Source organism: Anomaloglossus baeobatrachus, chromosome 9 (assembly GCF_048569485.1).
Source record: "Anomaloglossus baeobatrachus isolate aAnoBae1 chromosome 9, aAnoBae1.hap1, whole genome shotgun sequence".
Lineage (NCBI taxonomy): Eukaryota > Metazoa > Chordata > Amphibia > Anura > Aromobatidae > Anomaloglossus > Anomaloglossus baeobatrachus.
The window spans coordinates 56,828,416-56,844,355 of NC_134361.1; the positions used below are offsets into that span (position 1 = coordinate 56,828,416).

The 15,940-nt window shown below is 44.8% G+C and overlaps 1 protein-coding gene across 5 annotated transcripts in view; it reads right to left on the reverse strand.

Annotated features, from left to right (window-relative positions):
- Positions 1-15,940, reverse strand: part of MBNL3 (muscleblind like splicing regulator 3) — a 233,956-nt gene that overhangs the window by 44,921 nt on the left and 173,095 nt on the right. For all 5 annotated transcript variants that reach the window (XM_075323729.1, XM_075323726.1, XM_075323727.1 and 2 more), the window contains exon 4: positions 4,729-4,929. In XM_075323729.1, the coding sequence (XP_075179844.1) occupies positions 4,729-4,929 (201 nt within the window). The remainder of the gene's footprint in view (positions 1-4,728; positions 4,930-15,940) is intronic.

Consider the following 15,940-nt stretch of genomic DNA (forward strand, 5'->3'; position numbering starts at 1 on the left):
ACTGTATGCCTGCCATTAATGCTGCGATTATAGGAAAATAGCAGATTTACAGTAAATATTAACAGTACTTGTCATGGTTGTTTAATGATTAAGATACCAAATCCTCATTATTATTACAATGTTTTGTCCCAGTTTTTGTGTACAGAAAAAAAATGGTTTGTCCATCTTTGGGGATAATTTCTTTTTTTTTTCTGAAATGAATGCATTTGGGGTTAACATTAAGTAATTTGCTTTCTATAGGCTCTGCGTTAGGCTAGGTTCACATTTCCGTTGTTTTGCATCAGTCACATGCGTTGCTTGACGCATGTGACTGATACGTTGTACAACGGATGACAAGAATTAAAATTCATTGTCGGACTCCATTGTAAAAGAGAGAACGATCAGCTGATTGTTCACAATAGCCGGACGGCTTTTGAGAGCGAACAGATGATCTCTCGGTGGCCGTCTAATGAGAGCGATCAGCTGATCGCTCACAGCAGCCAGCCGCCGGGTGATCAGCTGATCGCTCACAGCAGCCGGCCGCCGGGTGATCAGCTGATCGTTCGGCCGTTGAGAATGTGTGCGGGGGGGCGGAGTGCGGGGTGGGTGGAGTCGAGGGGGGCCATGGCGCTGAGGACGTCAGTGCCGGGGACTGCATGGCTGGGGACAGGTGAGTGAGTGTGTGTGTGTGTGTGTGTAAATTCGGAGTGCGGGAGGGGGCGGAGCCGAGCGGGGAAGTGTCGGGCTCTCTACACACGTAGCCAGGGTACATATCAGGTAACTAAGCAAAGCGCTTTGCTTAGTAACCCGATGTGTACCCTGGTTACGTGTGCAGGGAGCCAGAGAGAGCATGCGCAGCGAAAGCCTACGGATTGTGCTGCTCAAAAAAGTTACACTCCTGAGTTCCTGCCGCCCGGCGGTCAGTCGTTCCACGACTGATCAGTCGGGCGGAGAATGTAACGCAGCGTCACCAGTCACAATCCGCCGCCCATACAAGTCTATGGGAACAACGGAATCCGCCAAACGGATTCCGTTGTTTACCAGAGCCGCGGATTGTGACTGATACAAATTGACGGAAATGTGAACCTAGCCTTACACTGTCTACTGCTGGCTGAAAAATGAGTTGACTAAGAATCCATCAGTGAGCTCGCCCTGACGAACAAATGTAAGAGTTTGCAACCCTTATTTGTCTTTGTTTTAGACCCTCTTAGCTGACTTATGACTATAGACCCCATAAAAATTAAATGGTGCAATATTTTTAATAAGATCCAAGTATAAAAATGATTTTTCCTTAGCCCCAAGTACATGTATTTTTTTAACCGAAAAGTTAGACAATCCCATTATTGTATAATGAAATGTTCTGCACTTGTATTAATTGGATATTGGAAATGACTGACGTTTTAGATATTTTTTTTTATAATTCCAAAAAATGTATATGCCTTATTTGTTTCTATTAGGAACAGTCCTGAATGTCAGTATTATGTTATGCCTCAGCACACTTGGTAATAATTTACTGGTCATATTTTGGCTTGGTATGAACACTATATAGTATTATTTATACATTTCACATATTTACTGGTCATCTAAAATATTTTTTTACCTGGTGTAAATGCTGCCGTTCTCCCAAATCTATCAAAAAGACTGACCCACGCATCCAACAGGTGTGAACAGGTGCTAGCTGAAAACACAATATAACTACAAAAATATATACAGCTGCACTTTAGAATACTAACGATGAATAAGTGAACTCTGGTATTGCATTACTGCTATAGGAATATTTAGAAAAGAGATATTTAGTTTATGTATTGGCCAATAGAGGCATTTCAAGTTAGGGTCCCAGTATATAAGAGATCACCTTGTCGTTGGTTACTGGGCTCACATGCATTGGCAAATACATAAGCTAAGTATCTCTTTTTTCAAATATTTCTATAGCAGTAATGCAAAACCTGAGTTCCTTTATTCATTGTTAGCATTTTAGAGTGCAGCTGTATGTATTTTTGGAGTTATATTGTGTTTTTAGCTAGTATCTGTTCACACCTGTCTTTTTGATATATTTGTAGTGCATTTCTTTCTTACTGAGCACTCTGCCGTATAACCAGGGTGTGCCCATTCTCCTTTATAGCTGTATCCTTTCTGCCCAGGCATGTAGGTTTTTTAACCCAGATGTGCGGGTATATTGAGATCACCTTGTCGCGGTTACCGGGCTCACATGCATTGGCTAATACATAAGCAAAATATCTCTTTTCAAATATTTCTACAGCAGTAATACAACACTAGAGTTCCCTTATTCAATGTTAGCATTCTAAAGTGCACCTGTGTGTATTTTTGTAGTTCTCCCAAATCTGTCATTTTTTTTCTTTTGTTCCTGGTCCTCTCGATTTGTGAGATAGAACCATCTCTTCCCTGTATATTACTCTGGTCTTGTTAGCCAAATGGGTGTGGTTGTCAACTCTTCACTATGGGAGTCTTCTTGATGACTAGTTGGCTGTCAATACTAGATTTATATAATGGGAAGAGGGGGCCATATCTCAGGAATGGAGAGGTGAAAATACAGCACCAGTTTCAGGAAAACAGAGGCATTTACACCAGGTATAAAATTATATATATTTATGGCCAGTGATAAGTCCTTTTTAACATGTATTCCAATCTTAAGGGGAATCTGTCACCAGTTGTTTGCCACCTAATTTGAGAGCAGCACAACGTAGGGGCAGAGATCCTGATTCCAGTGATGTGTCACTTACTGAGCGGCTTAGTGTAGTTTTGATAAAATCACTGTTTAATCAACAGTAGATTATCATTACAGGACTACTTAGCATGCTACCAGGTGGTCCAGCATATTCATGAGCTATGTATAAATGCTAGATCTGCAGAAGAAAAAAACATTGATTTTATCAAAATGACAGCAAACAGCTCAGTAAGTTACACATCACTGGAATCAGGGTCTCTGTCTCTACATTATGCTGCTCTAAGATGGGATAGCAAAAACCTGATGACAGATTCCATTTAAGCATATGCATTTATTAGACAATAATTGACACTTTAATTAGCCTTGACACATGGCTTAAGATTAAAGCTAAACCATAAGTCCTATTTGCAGAAATGTGTTTCTGTGTGTTGCCCCTCATCAGTGCAAAGCAAAAAATCTAAAATGGCTATAAGAAAGGCCATTAACTATGATCTAAGGGGTAACGTCTCTCCTTGTGTAGATTGACTTGCCAATGTAAGGAGACTTGTATACCAAATATTGCATGGCTTATAAGTCTCCTTACACTGACATGTAATTCTTTACAAGGAGAGACGTTACAGACTGTATGTTTAATTACTGTTATTTGTTCGGAAATTGCCTTCTCACATAAGTAGCTCACGGCATTGTACAAATAAATTCCATATAATCACTATGAAACCACATATATTTTTTTTTTTCCAGAGGTAAAGTTTAAAGGGAACCTGTCACCACTTTTTTGGCATATATGCTGCGGCCACCACCACCGGGCTCTTATATACAGCATTCTAACATGCTGTATATAAGAGCCCAGGCCACTGTGAGAACATAAAAAACACTTTATAATACTTAAGGCCCCGTTACACGCAACAACGTATCTAACGATATATCGCCGGGGTCATGGATTCCGTAACGCACATTCGGCATCGTTCGTGACGTCGTTGCGTGTGACACCGAGTGACCGTTAACGATGGAAAATACTCACCAAATCGTCCATCGTTGACACGTCGTTCCTTTTCAAAAAATCGTTGATTGTTGAGGGCGCAGGTTGTTCGTCGTCCCAGAGGCAGCACACATTGCTATGTGTGACACCTCGGGAACGACAAACTACAGCTTACCTGCGGCCGCCGGCAATGTGGAAGGAAGGAGGTGGCCGGGATGTTATGGCTGCTCATCTCCGCCCCCTCGCTTCTATTGGGCGGCCGCTTAGTGAATCCGCTGTGACGCCGCATGAACCTCCCCCTTAGAAAGTAGGCGGTTCACCGGCCACAGCGACGTCGCTAGGCAGGTAAGTACGTGTGATGGCTCCTAACGATATACAAAAGACAGGGGTGGGTACGCTCGCTAGCGATATCGCTGAGTGTAAAGCCCCCTTTACCTAATGGTCACGCAGCTGGCCATATGGGCATCTCTGTTGTCCGGTGCCGGCGCCTCCTCTTTCGGCCATCTTCGTCCTCTTTCTGAAGCCTGTGTGCATGACTCGTCCTACGTCATACACACTCACCGGTCCAGCGCATGTGCACTACAATACTTTGATCTGCCCTGTTCAGGACCTGAATGCCGGCGAGTGTGTATGACGTCGGACACGTCATGCACCGCGGCTAGAGAAGGAGAACAAAGATGGCCAAAAGAGGCGGCGCCAGCACCGGACAATGGAGACGCCCATATGGCCAACTGCGGACCATTAGGTAAGTATTATAAAGTGTTTTTTATGTTATACCCCTGGCCTGGGCTCTTATATACCGCATGTTAGAATGCTGTATATAAGAGCCCGGTGGTGGTGGCCGCAGCTTATAGGCCAAAAAATGATGACAGGTTCCTTTTAAAGTGTGGGACCCATCATAGTAATATAATGCATTCACAGCGCATTGGATGCTCATGGCTTCTATTGACTAATAGCTACATTAAGCCACTAATCTACTTAGCGTGAGAAAGAAAATGTTGTAACCTGATGCATATGATTTCTGCTTCTTTAAAAAAAAAACAAAAAAGAAAAAACAACAACTTTGCCATAGTGGACAACTTACCTCCAGTTTGTCTGTGCGCATCAGTTTCTGACCAGCAGAGCCACCAGGTACTGTAACTGCGGGATTTCCAGAAACCAGGACAGGTGTATTTGGTAGAAGCTCTGCAGGAACAAGACCCATGCCTGGAGAGACATGACTCAGGTAGGGACTGAAAGCCATGGATGGGCTTGTTGCAAGTGATGGAGTCACAGGGAATGTGGTCTGCAAAGAAGGAACAAACTGGATTAGGGCCCATTCATTACCCTAGTAAAGACTCAACATTACTTCCACAATTTGGGGGGGAAGCTGTGCCATCCATGTCCATTGGATGTGTGTAGGCCTCGCAGCTATATAGGTAATGAAATTAATGAAAGTCACAGCATTCTAAATTATTATTCCGCAAAAGAACTTATCAAGTATTGCATTACTAGACTGATAAATGAGGACTATAGTCTATGGTTGCGTTTTGATAGCTGATACAATTGAAAATGAGAAAACTGGTTGCATTTAGAATGATAGAAGATCAACATACAGTTAGGTCCAGAAATATTTGGACAGTGACACAAGTTTTGTTATTTTAGCTGTTTACAAAAACATGTTCAGAAATACAATTATATATATAATATATGGGCTAAAAGTGCACACTCCCAGCTGCAATATGAGAGTTTTCACATCCAAATCGGAGAAAGGGTTTAGGAATCATAGCTCTGTAATGCATAGCCTCCTCTTTTTCAAGGGACCAAAAGTAATTAGACAAGGGACTCTAAGGGCTGCAATTAACTCTGAAGGCGTCTCCCTCGTTAACCTGTAATCAATGAAGTAGTTAAAAGGTCTGGGGTTGATTACAGGTGTGTGGTTTTGCATTTGGAAGCTGTTGCTGTGACCACACAACATGCGGTCTAAGAAACTCTCAATTGAGGTGAAGCAGAACATCCTGAGGCTGAAAAAAAAGAAAAAATTCATCAGAGAGATAGCAGACATGCTTGGAGTAGCAAAATCAACAGTCGGGTACATTCTGAGAAAAAAGGAATTGACTGGGGAGCTTGGGAACTCAAAAAGGCCTGGGCGTCCACGGATGACAACAGTGGTGGATGATCGCCGCATACTTTCTTTGGTGAAGAAGAACCCGTTCACAACATCAACTGAAGTCCAGAACACTCTCAGTGAAGTAGGTGTATCTGTCTCTAAGTCAACAGTAAAGAGAAGGCTCCATGAAAGTAAATACAAAGGGTTCACATCTAGATGCAAACCATTCATCAATTCAAAAAATAGACAGGCCAGAGTTAAATTTGCTGAAAAACACCTCATGAAGCCAGCTCAGTTCTGGAAAAGTATTCTATGGACAGATGAGACCAAGATCAACCTGTACCAGAATGATGGGAAGAAAAAAGTTTGGAGAAGAAAGGGAACGGCACATGATCCAAGGCACACCACATCCTCTGTAAAACATGGTGGAGGCAACGTGATGGCATGGGCATGCATGGCTTTCAATGGCACTGGGTCACTTGTGTTTATTGATGACATAACAGCAGACAAGAGTAGCCGGATGAATTCTGAAGTGTACCGGGATATACTTTAAGCCCAGATTCAGCCAAATGCCGCAAAGTTGATCGGACGGCGCTTCATAGTACAGATGGACAATGACCCCAAGCATACAGCCAAAGCTACCCAGGAGTTCATGAGTGCAAAAAAGTGGAACATTCTGCAATGGCCAAGTCAATCACCAGATCTTAACCCAATTGAGCATGCATTTCACTTGCTCAAATCCAGACTTAAGACGGAAAGACCCACAAACAAGCAAGACCTGAAGGCTGCGGCTGTAAAGGCCTGGCAAAGCATTAAGAAGGAGGAAACCCAGCGTTTGGTGATGTCCATGGGTTCCAGACTTAAGGCAGTGATTGCCCCCAAAGGATTTGCAACAAAATATTGAAAATAAAAATATTTTGTTTGGGTTTGGTTTATTTGTCCAATTACTTTTGACCTCCTAAAATGTGGAGTGTTTGTAAAGAAATGTGTACAATTCCTACAATTTCTATCAGATATCTTTGTTCAAACCTTCAAATTAAACGTTACAATCTGCACTTGAATTCTATTGTAGAGGTTTCATTTCAAATCCAATGTGGTGGCATGCAGAGCCCAACTCGCGAAAATTGTGTCACTGTCCAAATATTTCTGGACCTAACTGTATAATCCAAGTTTGAAGAAAGAAAAGGGTGGCACTCACCAATGCATAAAAAAGTATCCTTTATTCTCTATTTCTTTAAAACATGCGGGCGGTGGAAGCGGGTGAAATGTGGACAACGGCCGTTTCGTGCGCAATCACGATTCAACAGCTTCTGACCTGTTGAAGCGCAATCATGTGCAAAACAGCCGTTGTCCAGATGTGACATGCATCCACTGCGCGCATGTTTTAATGGAATATTGAATAACATGTGGGCGGTGGAAACGGGTGACGGGTGGACAATGGCTGTTTTGTGCGCGATCTCACTTCAACAGGTTAGGAGCTGTTGAAGCGCGATCATGCGTGAAACGGCCATTGTCCACAAGTGACCTGCATCCACCGCCCACATGTTTTCATGGAATATAGAAAACATGTGGGCAGTGGAAGTGGGTGACGGGTGGACAATGGCTGTTTTGTGCGCGATCTCACTTCAACAGGTCAGGAGCTGTTGAAGCGCGATCACACGCAAAACGGCCATTGTCCACATGTGACTTGCATCCACCGCCCACATGTTTTAATGGAATATAGAATAACATGTGGGCGGTGGAAGCGGGTGACGGGTGGACAATGGCTGTTTTGTGCGCAATCTCACTTCAACAGGTCAGGAGTTGTTGAAGCGCGATCACACGCGAAACGGCCGTTGTCCACATGTGACCCGCTTCCACCGCCCACATGTTTTAATGGAATATAGAATAAAGGACACTTATTCTTTCTTCAAACTTCAATTATATGTTTCTTTCCCGCTCACAGGTTGGCACCACCATTGTTGCATTTTCTTGGGCTTCTAGCGCCCGATCCAGTTTCCAGTCAGCAGTATTTTCAGTCTATTAGTGTTGAACCATATTCTTTGCTTTTGTTTAAAATCAACATATAATCTACAACATAAAGGATTTTAAAGACTCACAGCTCCAGAGCCTTGTGCTTGTTTGGTCATGGTGCACTCCTGAATGATTGACAGTTTGTACAAGTGGCATTATCATGCAACTGTCCCAAATCGCGAGCTCTCCCATGCTGCTTGCCAAAAGCTAATTTGAATCTGTAGCATGGGAAGAGTGGAACGGCATTTGTGCTGCACAAATACAACCAGCTTTAGAGTAGTGCTTGAAAGTTGTATTGCTTTTTTTGCCTAGGAGCCTGGCCACTTCTGATAACTGCAGAGGTGGCCAGTAACCTACTCAATAAGCTGAAAACGTAGAGGATATTTAATAAAAAGTAAACTGCAATGTTGCTGTCAGAGGTGTTTTACAGGTCACAGACAGTCATGTTGATTCTGGCAATAGAAGGTCACATTATTTGGAGGCGTAAAATGCTCCTTGACTTTCTATTGTTCCTGCTGTAAGGATTCATTGTCATAGGTAGCTTTCCTGCTGGATTTTTATCTCTCCCCCTTTTGGACCCAGCAGATGCTTGCTTTCCACCCAGCTGCTAATTATCAGCATTCTCTTGGTGCTTAAATACTCCATTCTTCCCTGGACTGGTGCTGGTGATATTATTTAGTTCATTTTAGGTCTGGTTGCAAGCAGGTGGCTTGCTCTCATCTGTGGTATCGTTGCTGAAGCTTTGCTGAACTCCTGCCTGTGTCATCTGTAGATACGTAGTTCATGCATTTTCCCCTGTGTGTCCTCCTTGTGTATTCCTTTTAGGGGGGTTGACGAAATGCTCATCCCACCTGTTGCCTAGTTAAGGTCCAGCACCATGAATACCTAGGGTCAAGTATCCTCCTCGGCGCATAGGTGTGGAACCTATCTAGGGTGGTGAGGGACCTCAGGGACCAGCTGTAGATTTGGTCACGGGTCACCATCTCCCACTTCCCTGATGCAGGGGTCCCCTTCTTTTACCTTTCGCCAATTGCTTGGTACTTCCCCGTACCAGGTGTGACAGTTACTTGTTTTAACAAGCACTTTACTATTTTACTAGTGATGGTATGAATGTAAGTCCAGCAACCAGGTCAACAATCTGTTACCGGCGGACATGAGCTGACGACCAAATTTTATCTGGACGCTTCTTTTGTTTATCCGGTCTGACGAGACTTCATTGCTGTTGCAATATGCCCATGTGACGGTGCCTCGAGCCGGCTAAGCAAAAGAAGAGTTGAGGATGCCGGAAGGTGCTCTCGCCTGCCGGTCACAGAATACTGACCTGTCCTGCAAATCAATTTGCGCCAGCGCACCCATTTATGATAACAGGAATAACCCTTTACGCATTCTCATGTTATAAACTGATCTTTTAACCATAACTACTTTAACTGTATACACTATGTCTGGATAATCCCAGAGAAATCCTTCCAGATCACACGACGATCACATGAGTATGTCTAAATAACCTGGAGGCATTCAGCATATGAGAAAAACAACTGTAAGCACAGCATCAGCTGATGGTGGAAGCTGGGGTCATGATTATGATACTCGCCATGATCGCTGTTATTCATAGTTTTCTTTACTGTGCAGTATACAAGTAGTGGAAAAATACATTAGAAAGGTCAATAAAATCAAATGCAGTTGACTATTTTACCCCAGTATAAAGTTCTCAGTCTTTAGTGAATGCTGTTTTGTTATTGTTCACACTCCTGGATCACACGGAACAGAGATATATTTTCGCTGCAGTAATAATTGTAAAAGGACAATATTTGGCATTCAAGAAAATTGTATAAAATACCTTTATAGTATTACAATTTCTAGTAAAAGGGGCATCTGCAGATCCTTGCCGTATGAGGGCCAGCCTCAGATCCCCACCGTAAGAGGGCCAGCCGCAGATCTTTGCCGTATGAGGGCCAGCCTCAAATCCCCACCGTAAGAGGGCCAGCTGCAGATCCTTGCCGTACGAGGGCCAGCCACAGATCCCCACCATAAGAGGGCCAGACGCAGATCCTTGCCATATGAGGGCCAGCCACAGATCCCCGCCATTGGAGGGCCAGGTGCAGATCCCCACCATAAGAGGGCCAGCTGCAGATCCTTGCCGTACGAGGGCCAGCCACAGATCCCCACCGTAAGAGGGCCAGACGCAGATCCTTGCCATATGAGGGCCAGCCACAGATCCCCGCCATTAGAGGGCCAGGTGCAGATCCCCACCATAAGAGGGCCAGCCGCAGATTCAAGCCATATGAGGGCCAGCCGGAGATCCCAGCCATATGAGGGCCAGCTGCAGATCCCTGCCATAAGAGGGCCAGCTGCAGATCCCCGCCGTAAGAGGGCCAGCCGCAGATCCCTACCGTAAAAGGGCCAGCCGCAGATCCTTGCTGTAAAAGGGTCAGCCACAGATCCCCGCCGTAAGAGGCCCAGCCACAGATCCCCGCCGTAAAAAGGGCCAGCTGCAAATCCTCGTCGTAAGAGGGCCAGCTGCAGATCCCCACAGTAAAAAGGCCTAACCACAGATCCCCACAGTAAGAGGTCTAGCCACAGATCCCTGCTGTAAGAGGGCTAGCCGCAGATCCCCCGTTGTAAGAGGGCCAACCACAGATCCCTGCCTTAAGAGGGCCAGCCGCAGATCCCTGCCTTAAGAGGGCCAGGCGCAGATCCCCACCATATGAAAACCAGCCGCAAATTCATGCAATAAAAGTGCCCAGGGAGATTAGCTACAGTGCCATACATTGTAAATTTGTTGATTATGTTATGCACCGTGGACAAAGGAACATCAAGATCACTGGAGATGGACTTGTAACATTGAGATTATTGATATTTTTCAACAATTTTGGTTCTCAAGTCCTCAGACAGTTCTCTTCTCCTTTATCTGTTCTGCATGCTTAGTGTGACACACACACACACACACACACACACACACACACACACACACACACAGCAAAGAATGAGTCAACTTCTCTCTTTTTATCTGATTTCAGGTGTGATTTTCATATTGCCCACACTTGTTACTTGCCAGAGATGAGTTTGAACGAGAATCACATGCTTGAAACAAAGTTGTTTACCAACAATTTTATAAAGTTGCCAACAGTTTTGTCAGGCTCATTTTTGGGGTTGTGTGTGAAGTTATGTCAAATTCGTCTTTTTTCCTCTATTGTTTTGATGTTCCAATTCACAAACGGGAAATATGACAAAATATGTGCAATTGCAATAGTTTTCCTGGAGAAATACTTAATTTTCTGGAACAATTTCAAGGGTGCTAACACTTTAGGCCATGACTGCATATATTTATATCCTATAGTTTACATGGTACTAAATCTAAAGTTGATCACTGCATAGCAGAAAGTATATTATCATTTACAGCAGGTCAAAAGCTGAGCTGGGAATACTTCTTGTAGTTTGATTGCAAGTACTGTTTTTTTTTTCTGTGTCAGCAATTATGCTCCTGACCTCTTTCCCTGTGCTACTTGGCTCTATGGCTCTAGAAGATATTTGCAGCAGCCAACTGTATCAGTTATGGAAGAGGGTCACAGGTTCACATACAGTTCACACGAGTTTATGCTTCCACTGTGTGTAGTTTTATTACAAATCATTAAAATGCCTGATCCAAGGCAGCCTGGGGGTACAAAAAAAAATAAAGAAAATGCATTTTTTCTGATTTACTATATTCAGGGGTAGATCGAGAGTTTTTATGATAATAGTTACTTTATTTTGCATAGCACTGGATGATCTGAACTCTAATAGCATTAAAATTAATTATAATAGTCCAGCCCCCGAGGAGCCAGCGTGCTGCATGATCTTCCATAGGTCATTCCATGCCCATCGCATCCATTGTCAGCACTGTTACATCAACTTTGAACCTGGAAAGCCTTTCTACATTTTTATTGCTAGCTGAGCAAGATTTCTGAACCTCTGAAATACAATATTTAAAAGGGGATCTGCCACCAGATTATATATCCATTAAGACATGGATTTTAAAAGTAAACTGTCATGGTTCACCTCCCCGTCCACATGGTTATGGGGCGGATCCTTCTCCCGGTCCTCATTTCCGGAGCCTGGATGCCTTAAAAGCTGACATTTCCAGTGAACCAGCGCTGGCTATAAGCTTAGCGCTGCTTTGCCTGTGAGTGCTGGTCCTAAAAGTGTTATCCTGATCCATTCCCTCTCTGTGCCCTAAGCCTCTGTCTGTGTTCTGTCCCCTAGTTGTTCTGCCATTCCTCTGTCCCACCTCCTTCCTTCCCACAATAGCCCCGGTTGTTTCCCCCTCTCCTACCTACCCATTCGGTTGTTTCCTCTGGTACTGACCTCGGCCTGATCTCGACTCCTCCACTGCTAGTTCCTCCGGTCTTCCTGCTGCCCGTACTGTGTATGACCTGGACCCGTCTGACCATCCCCCGCATGCTCCACAGCTTCAACTGTCCGGCTGATGTTAGCAGACACTGCATCAGAACACACTGGGAGTTCCCCTCCTTGCTCATTCAGCTCTGTGTAGTGTCTTTCCCTGCAGGACTCCAGCTCCCCCTGCTGGCAGCCTGACATAAACTATCTGTACGGGGGATGAGATTTTTTTAATCAATTTATGCAGATTGCATTGTGAAATCGGATGACAGTCTGTGTCATCATACCATATAATACTGCAGCATTAGCTCAGATGAGTATATACAAGAAGGAGGCGCTTTATTAGGCCTAAGACACACGGCATGAAAATCGGACCGAGTGGAATGCGATAAAACATCGCATTCCACTCGGACCAAAATTAGCGTATCTTATAATTATAATATTATGTGCCAGCACCCATGATCAATTATTTTCTCAGCCCCAATCGGACTGAGAAAACAATTGCAGCATGCTGCGATTGTAATGCGAGTCTCTTTCTCTCGCACCCATTCAAATCTATGGGGCGAGAGAAAAATCGCACTGCACTCGCAGTACACCGGTGTACTGTGAGTGTAGTGCGAGAATGGCAATAGCAATGGAGGAGGGAGGAATATAAATCCTTCCCACTCCTCCTCAGCGCTGGCCCGTCCCTCCTCAGCGCTGGCCCGTCCCTCCTCAGCGCCATCCTGTCCCCTGCAGCTGAGGTCCGATCACATGATCGGACCTCAGTCGTAGTGACACTCGCATGACACTCGCCTCCCGCTGTGCTGTCAGCGTGAGCTGAGTGTCATGTAAGGATCACATTAGTCCCCGTGTGGCCCCGGTCTTAAACTTTTTCTGCAATTTACACTCTTAATTTTTTAGTTGATAAAAATGCAATTTCTTTCATGAATGGAGTCCTGCTAATGCAATGGTCATGCAGTCAGGTGCAGGACCTGAACTCCTTTTCTACATGAACTCCTTGAAGCCACATGGTCTTCCTCTATTGTACTACTTTGAATTAGACTAATATGTAGAAATATAAAATCACAACGTAGAGGGAGTCCAAGTAGGGATGCAGACTAAAGATGAGCGGACCTGTGGAAGTTCGGTTTATATTTTCATAGTTAAGTTTGACGTTAGACTTAGGTCCATCGAGTTCAGCTCATGACCTAACCTAAAATGTTGATCCAGAGGAAGGTTCAACGGGTTCAGCCGGACTTTAGATAAAGTTCGGTTTGGGACCCGGACTTGACCTGAACCCCAATGGAAGCCACTAATTGGGCAGTTCGGGTCTCCGCCCACATGCAGCCAGCCATAAACAGAACACATCCATGGTGGTGGGTGAGGTTTTTCCATTTTTTTGTTTGGTGCACACTACATCCGATCACGCTGTTGTTCCCCCAGTGCGTACCAATCAAACACTGCAAGTGTCTCGCACTGGGCCGAGCACCGAACAGACCCGAGCACAGCAATGCACGCACAAGTGGTTTGTATACGTAAAGCACGCGAACTATGTATTTTTTGTAAAGCTTGTGTTTGGTATGAACACCAAAAACCAAAGCTTGGGTTCGCTCATCTCTTTTCTAGCCTGTAAAATCTACAAGAGAAATGCGAGCGTCATAGGAGATGATATGTCGTCGGGGTCACGGTTTTCGTGACGCACATCCGGCATCGTTTGTGATGTCGTTTCGTGTGACACCCACGAGTGTGTCAGAACGATCGCAAATCAGTTACAAATCGTGTATCGTTTTCACGTCGTTTATTTTTAAAAAATCGTTTATTCTTCTTTGCGCCGGTTGTTCATCGTACCTGGGGTAGCACACGTTGCTCCGTGTGACACCCCGGGAACGATGAACTGCAGCTTACCTGTGCCGCTGGCAATGCTGAAGGAAGAAGGTGGGCGGGATGTTTACGTTCCGCTCATCTCTGCCCCTCCGCTTCTATTGGCCGGCCGCTGTGTGACATCGCTGTGACGCCGAACATCCCACCCCCTTCAGGAAGTGGATGTTCGCCGCCCACAGCAACTTCGCTCAGCAGGTAAGTACGTGTGACGGGGTTAACTAATTGCCCGTGACGCACATACGCCGGGGGCGGGTACGATCGCTCGTGCGATCGCACGATAGATCGTATCACCCGCAAAAGACTTTGCACTCAGAAGTCTGTGATGAATGGTTTAAAGTTTTTAATGTGGCAATCCAGTCGTTTTGGTCCAAAGTTCCGGACCTTCAACAGATAGTAACGGATTGCCATGGGAGAAGAGTTTCCAGGAGGCAGAGCTCAGGAGTAAAGCGACCATGTCTGGAACTTTGGACCAAAACATTATATTTTGCAACTGGATTATTGCATTAAAAAATTTCATCTGTGCATCACAGACTTTTGAGTGCCGAGTCTTCCTCTTGTACCTTGAATTAGACATTATAGAGACACTTCATAACGCAACATAGTTTAAAAGTCAGTAGCGTATCATTGGAGTAGAATTAAAAGGGAACCTGTCACCAGATTTGGGGCCTATAAGCTGCGGCCACCACCAGTGAGCTCTTATATACAGCATTCTAACTTGCTGTATATAAGTACCCAGGCCGCGCTATAGAATGTAAAAATCAATTTTAAAATACTCACCAACGGGGATGGTCTGGTCTGATGGGTGTCGCTGCTCTCCGGTCTGGCGTCTGAACTCTCCGGTCCGGTGCCTCCTCTCTGTTGCGATTGCCATCCTCCTTCTACTCAGCTGAGTATGAATGATGTGTCCTACATCATCCACACAGGCAGGCATTCCGGTCTTGAGCAGGCGCGTTTTGATATACCCTGGTGAAAGTAGATCAAAGTACTGTAATGCGCAAGCATGAGGAAAGGTGATAGACCGTCCTCGCATGCGCACTACAATACTTTGACCTGCCCTGAGCAGGACCACAATGCTGGCTTGCGTGGATGACATAGGAAATGTCATCCATACTCAGCTGGATAGAAGGAGGATGGCAATCACAGCAGAGAGGAGGCGCTGGACCGGAAAGAGGAGGCGCCGGACAGGAGAGCAGCGACACCCACCGGATTGTACCACCCATTAGGTGAGTATCATAAGTCTGTTTTACATTATACAGTGCGGTCTGGGCTCTTATATACAGTATTCTAGAATGATGCATATAAGAGTTCACTGGTGCTGACTGTAGGTTATAGTCACCAAATCTGGTGACAGGTTCCCTTTAAGAGAGGAGTAGTGGCGCATAAAGATTCGGAGGTTGAACACATGCCCCCGATTTCTGACCTGTTGCCCCAGATCTCCAGACAAGTGCCATTTTGAATTGTGGCATCAACATCATCTTGAAACTATTGGATTCTATGATACAGCAGGGAGCAATAGGATTCATATCTCACAATTCTCCGTCCTGTATGCCAAGGGGTGCTGTATACTGCAATGTGCCGCCTGTACTGGACTGCTTTCTGTGCAGGGAAGAAGGGGACTCGGTCCCGTAGATTAGACGAGTATAAACTATGTTTTCTATGGATGGTGGCAATAAGGTGGCATCACTACTTTTTAAAGGGGAACTAATGAAGCATTAAAGAGGTTGACCACTACTTTTTTTCTTTGATGTCCTATACTGAAGATAAGCTATCAATATCTGATTGGTGGGGGCAACACCACCGATCAGCTGTCACTGGCCACAAATTTTGAGATGCTACCAGAACACAGTAGCTTCATAAAAACAATAGTGGCCACGGCTGGATGAATTTGAATAGGGGTTGGATCTGCAGTACCTGGCCATGCCTACTATAATAATATATCTGCCGTATCCCGGTAGCA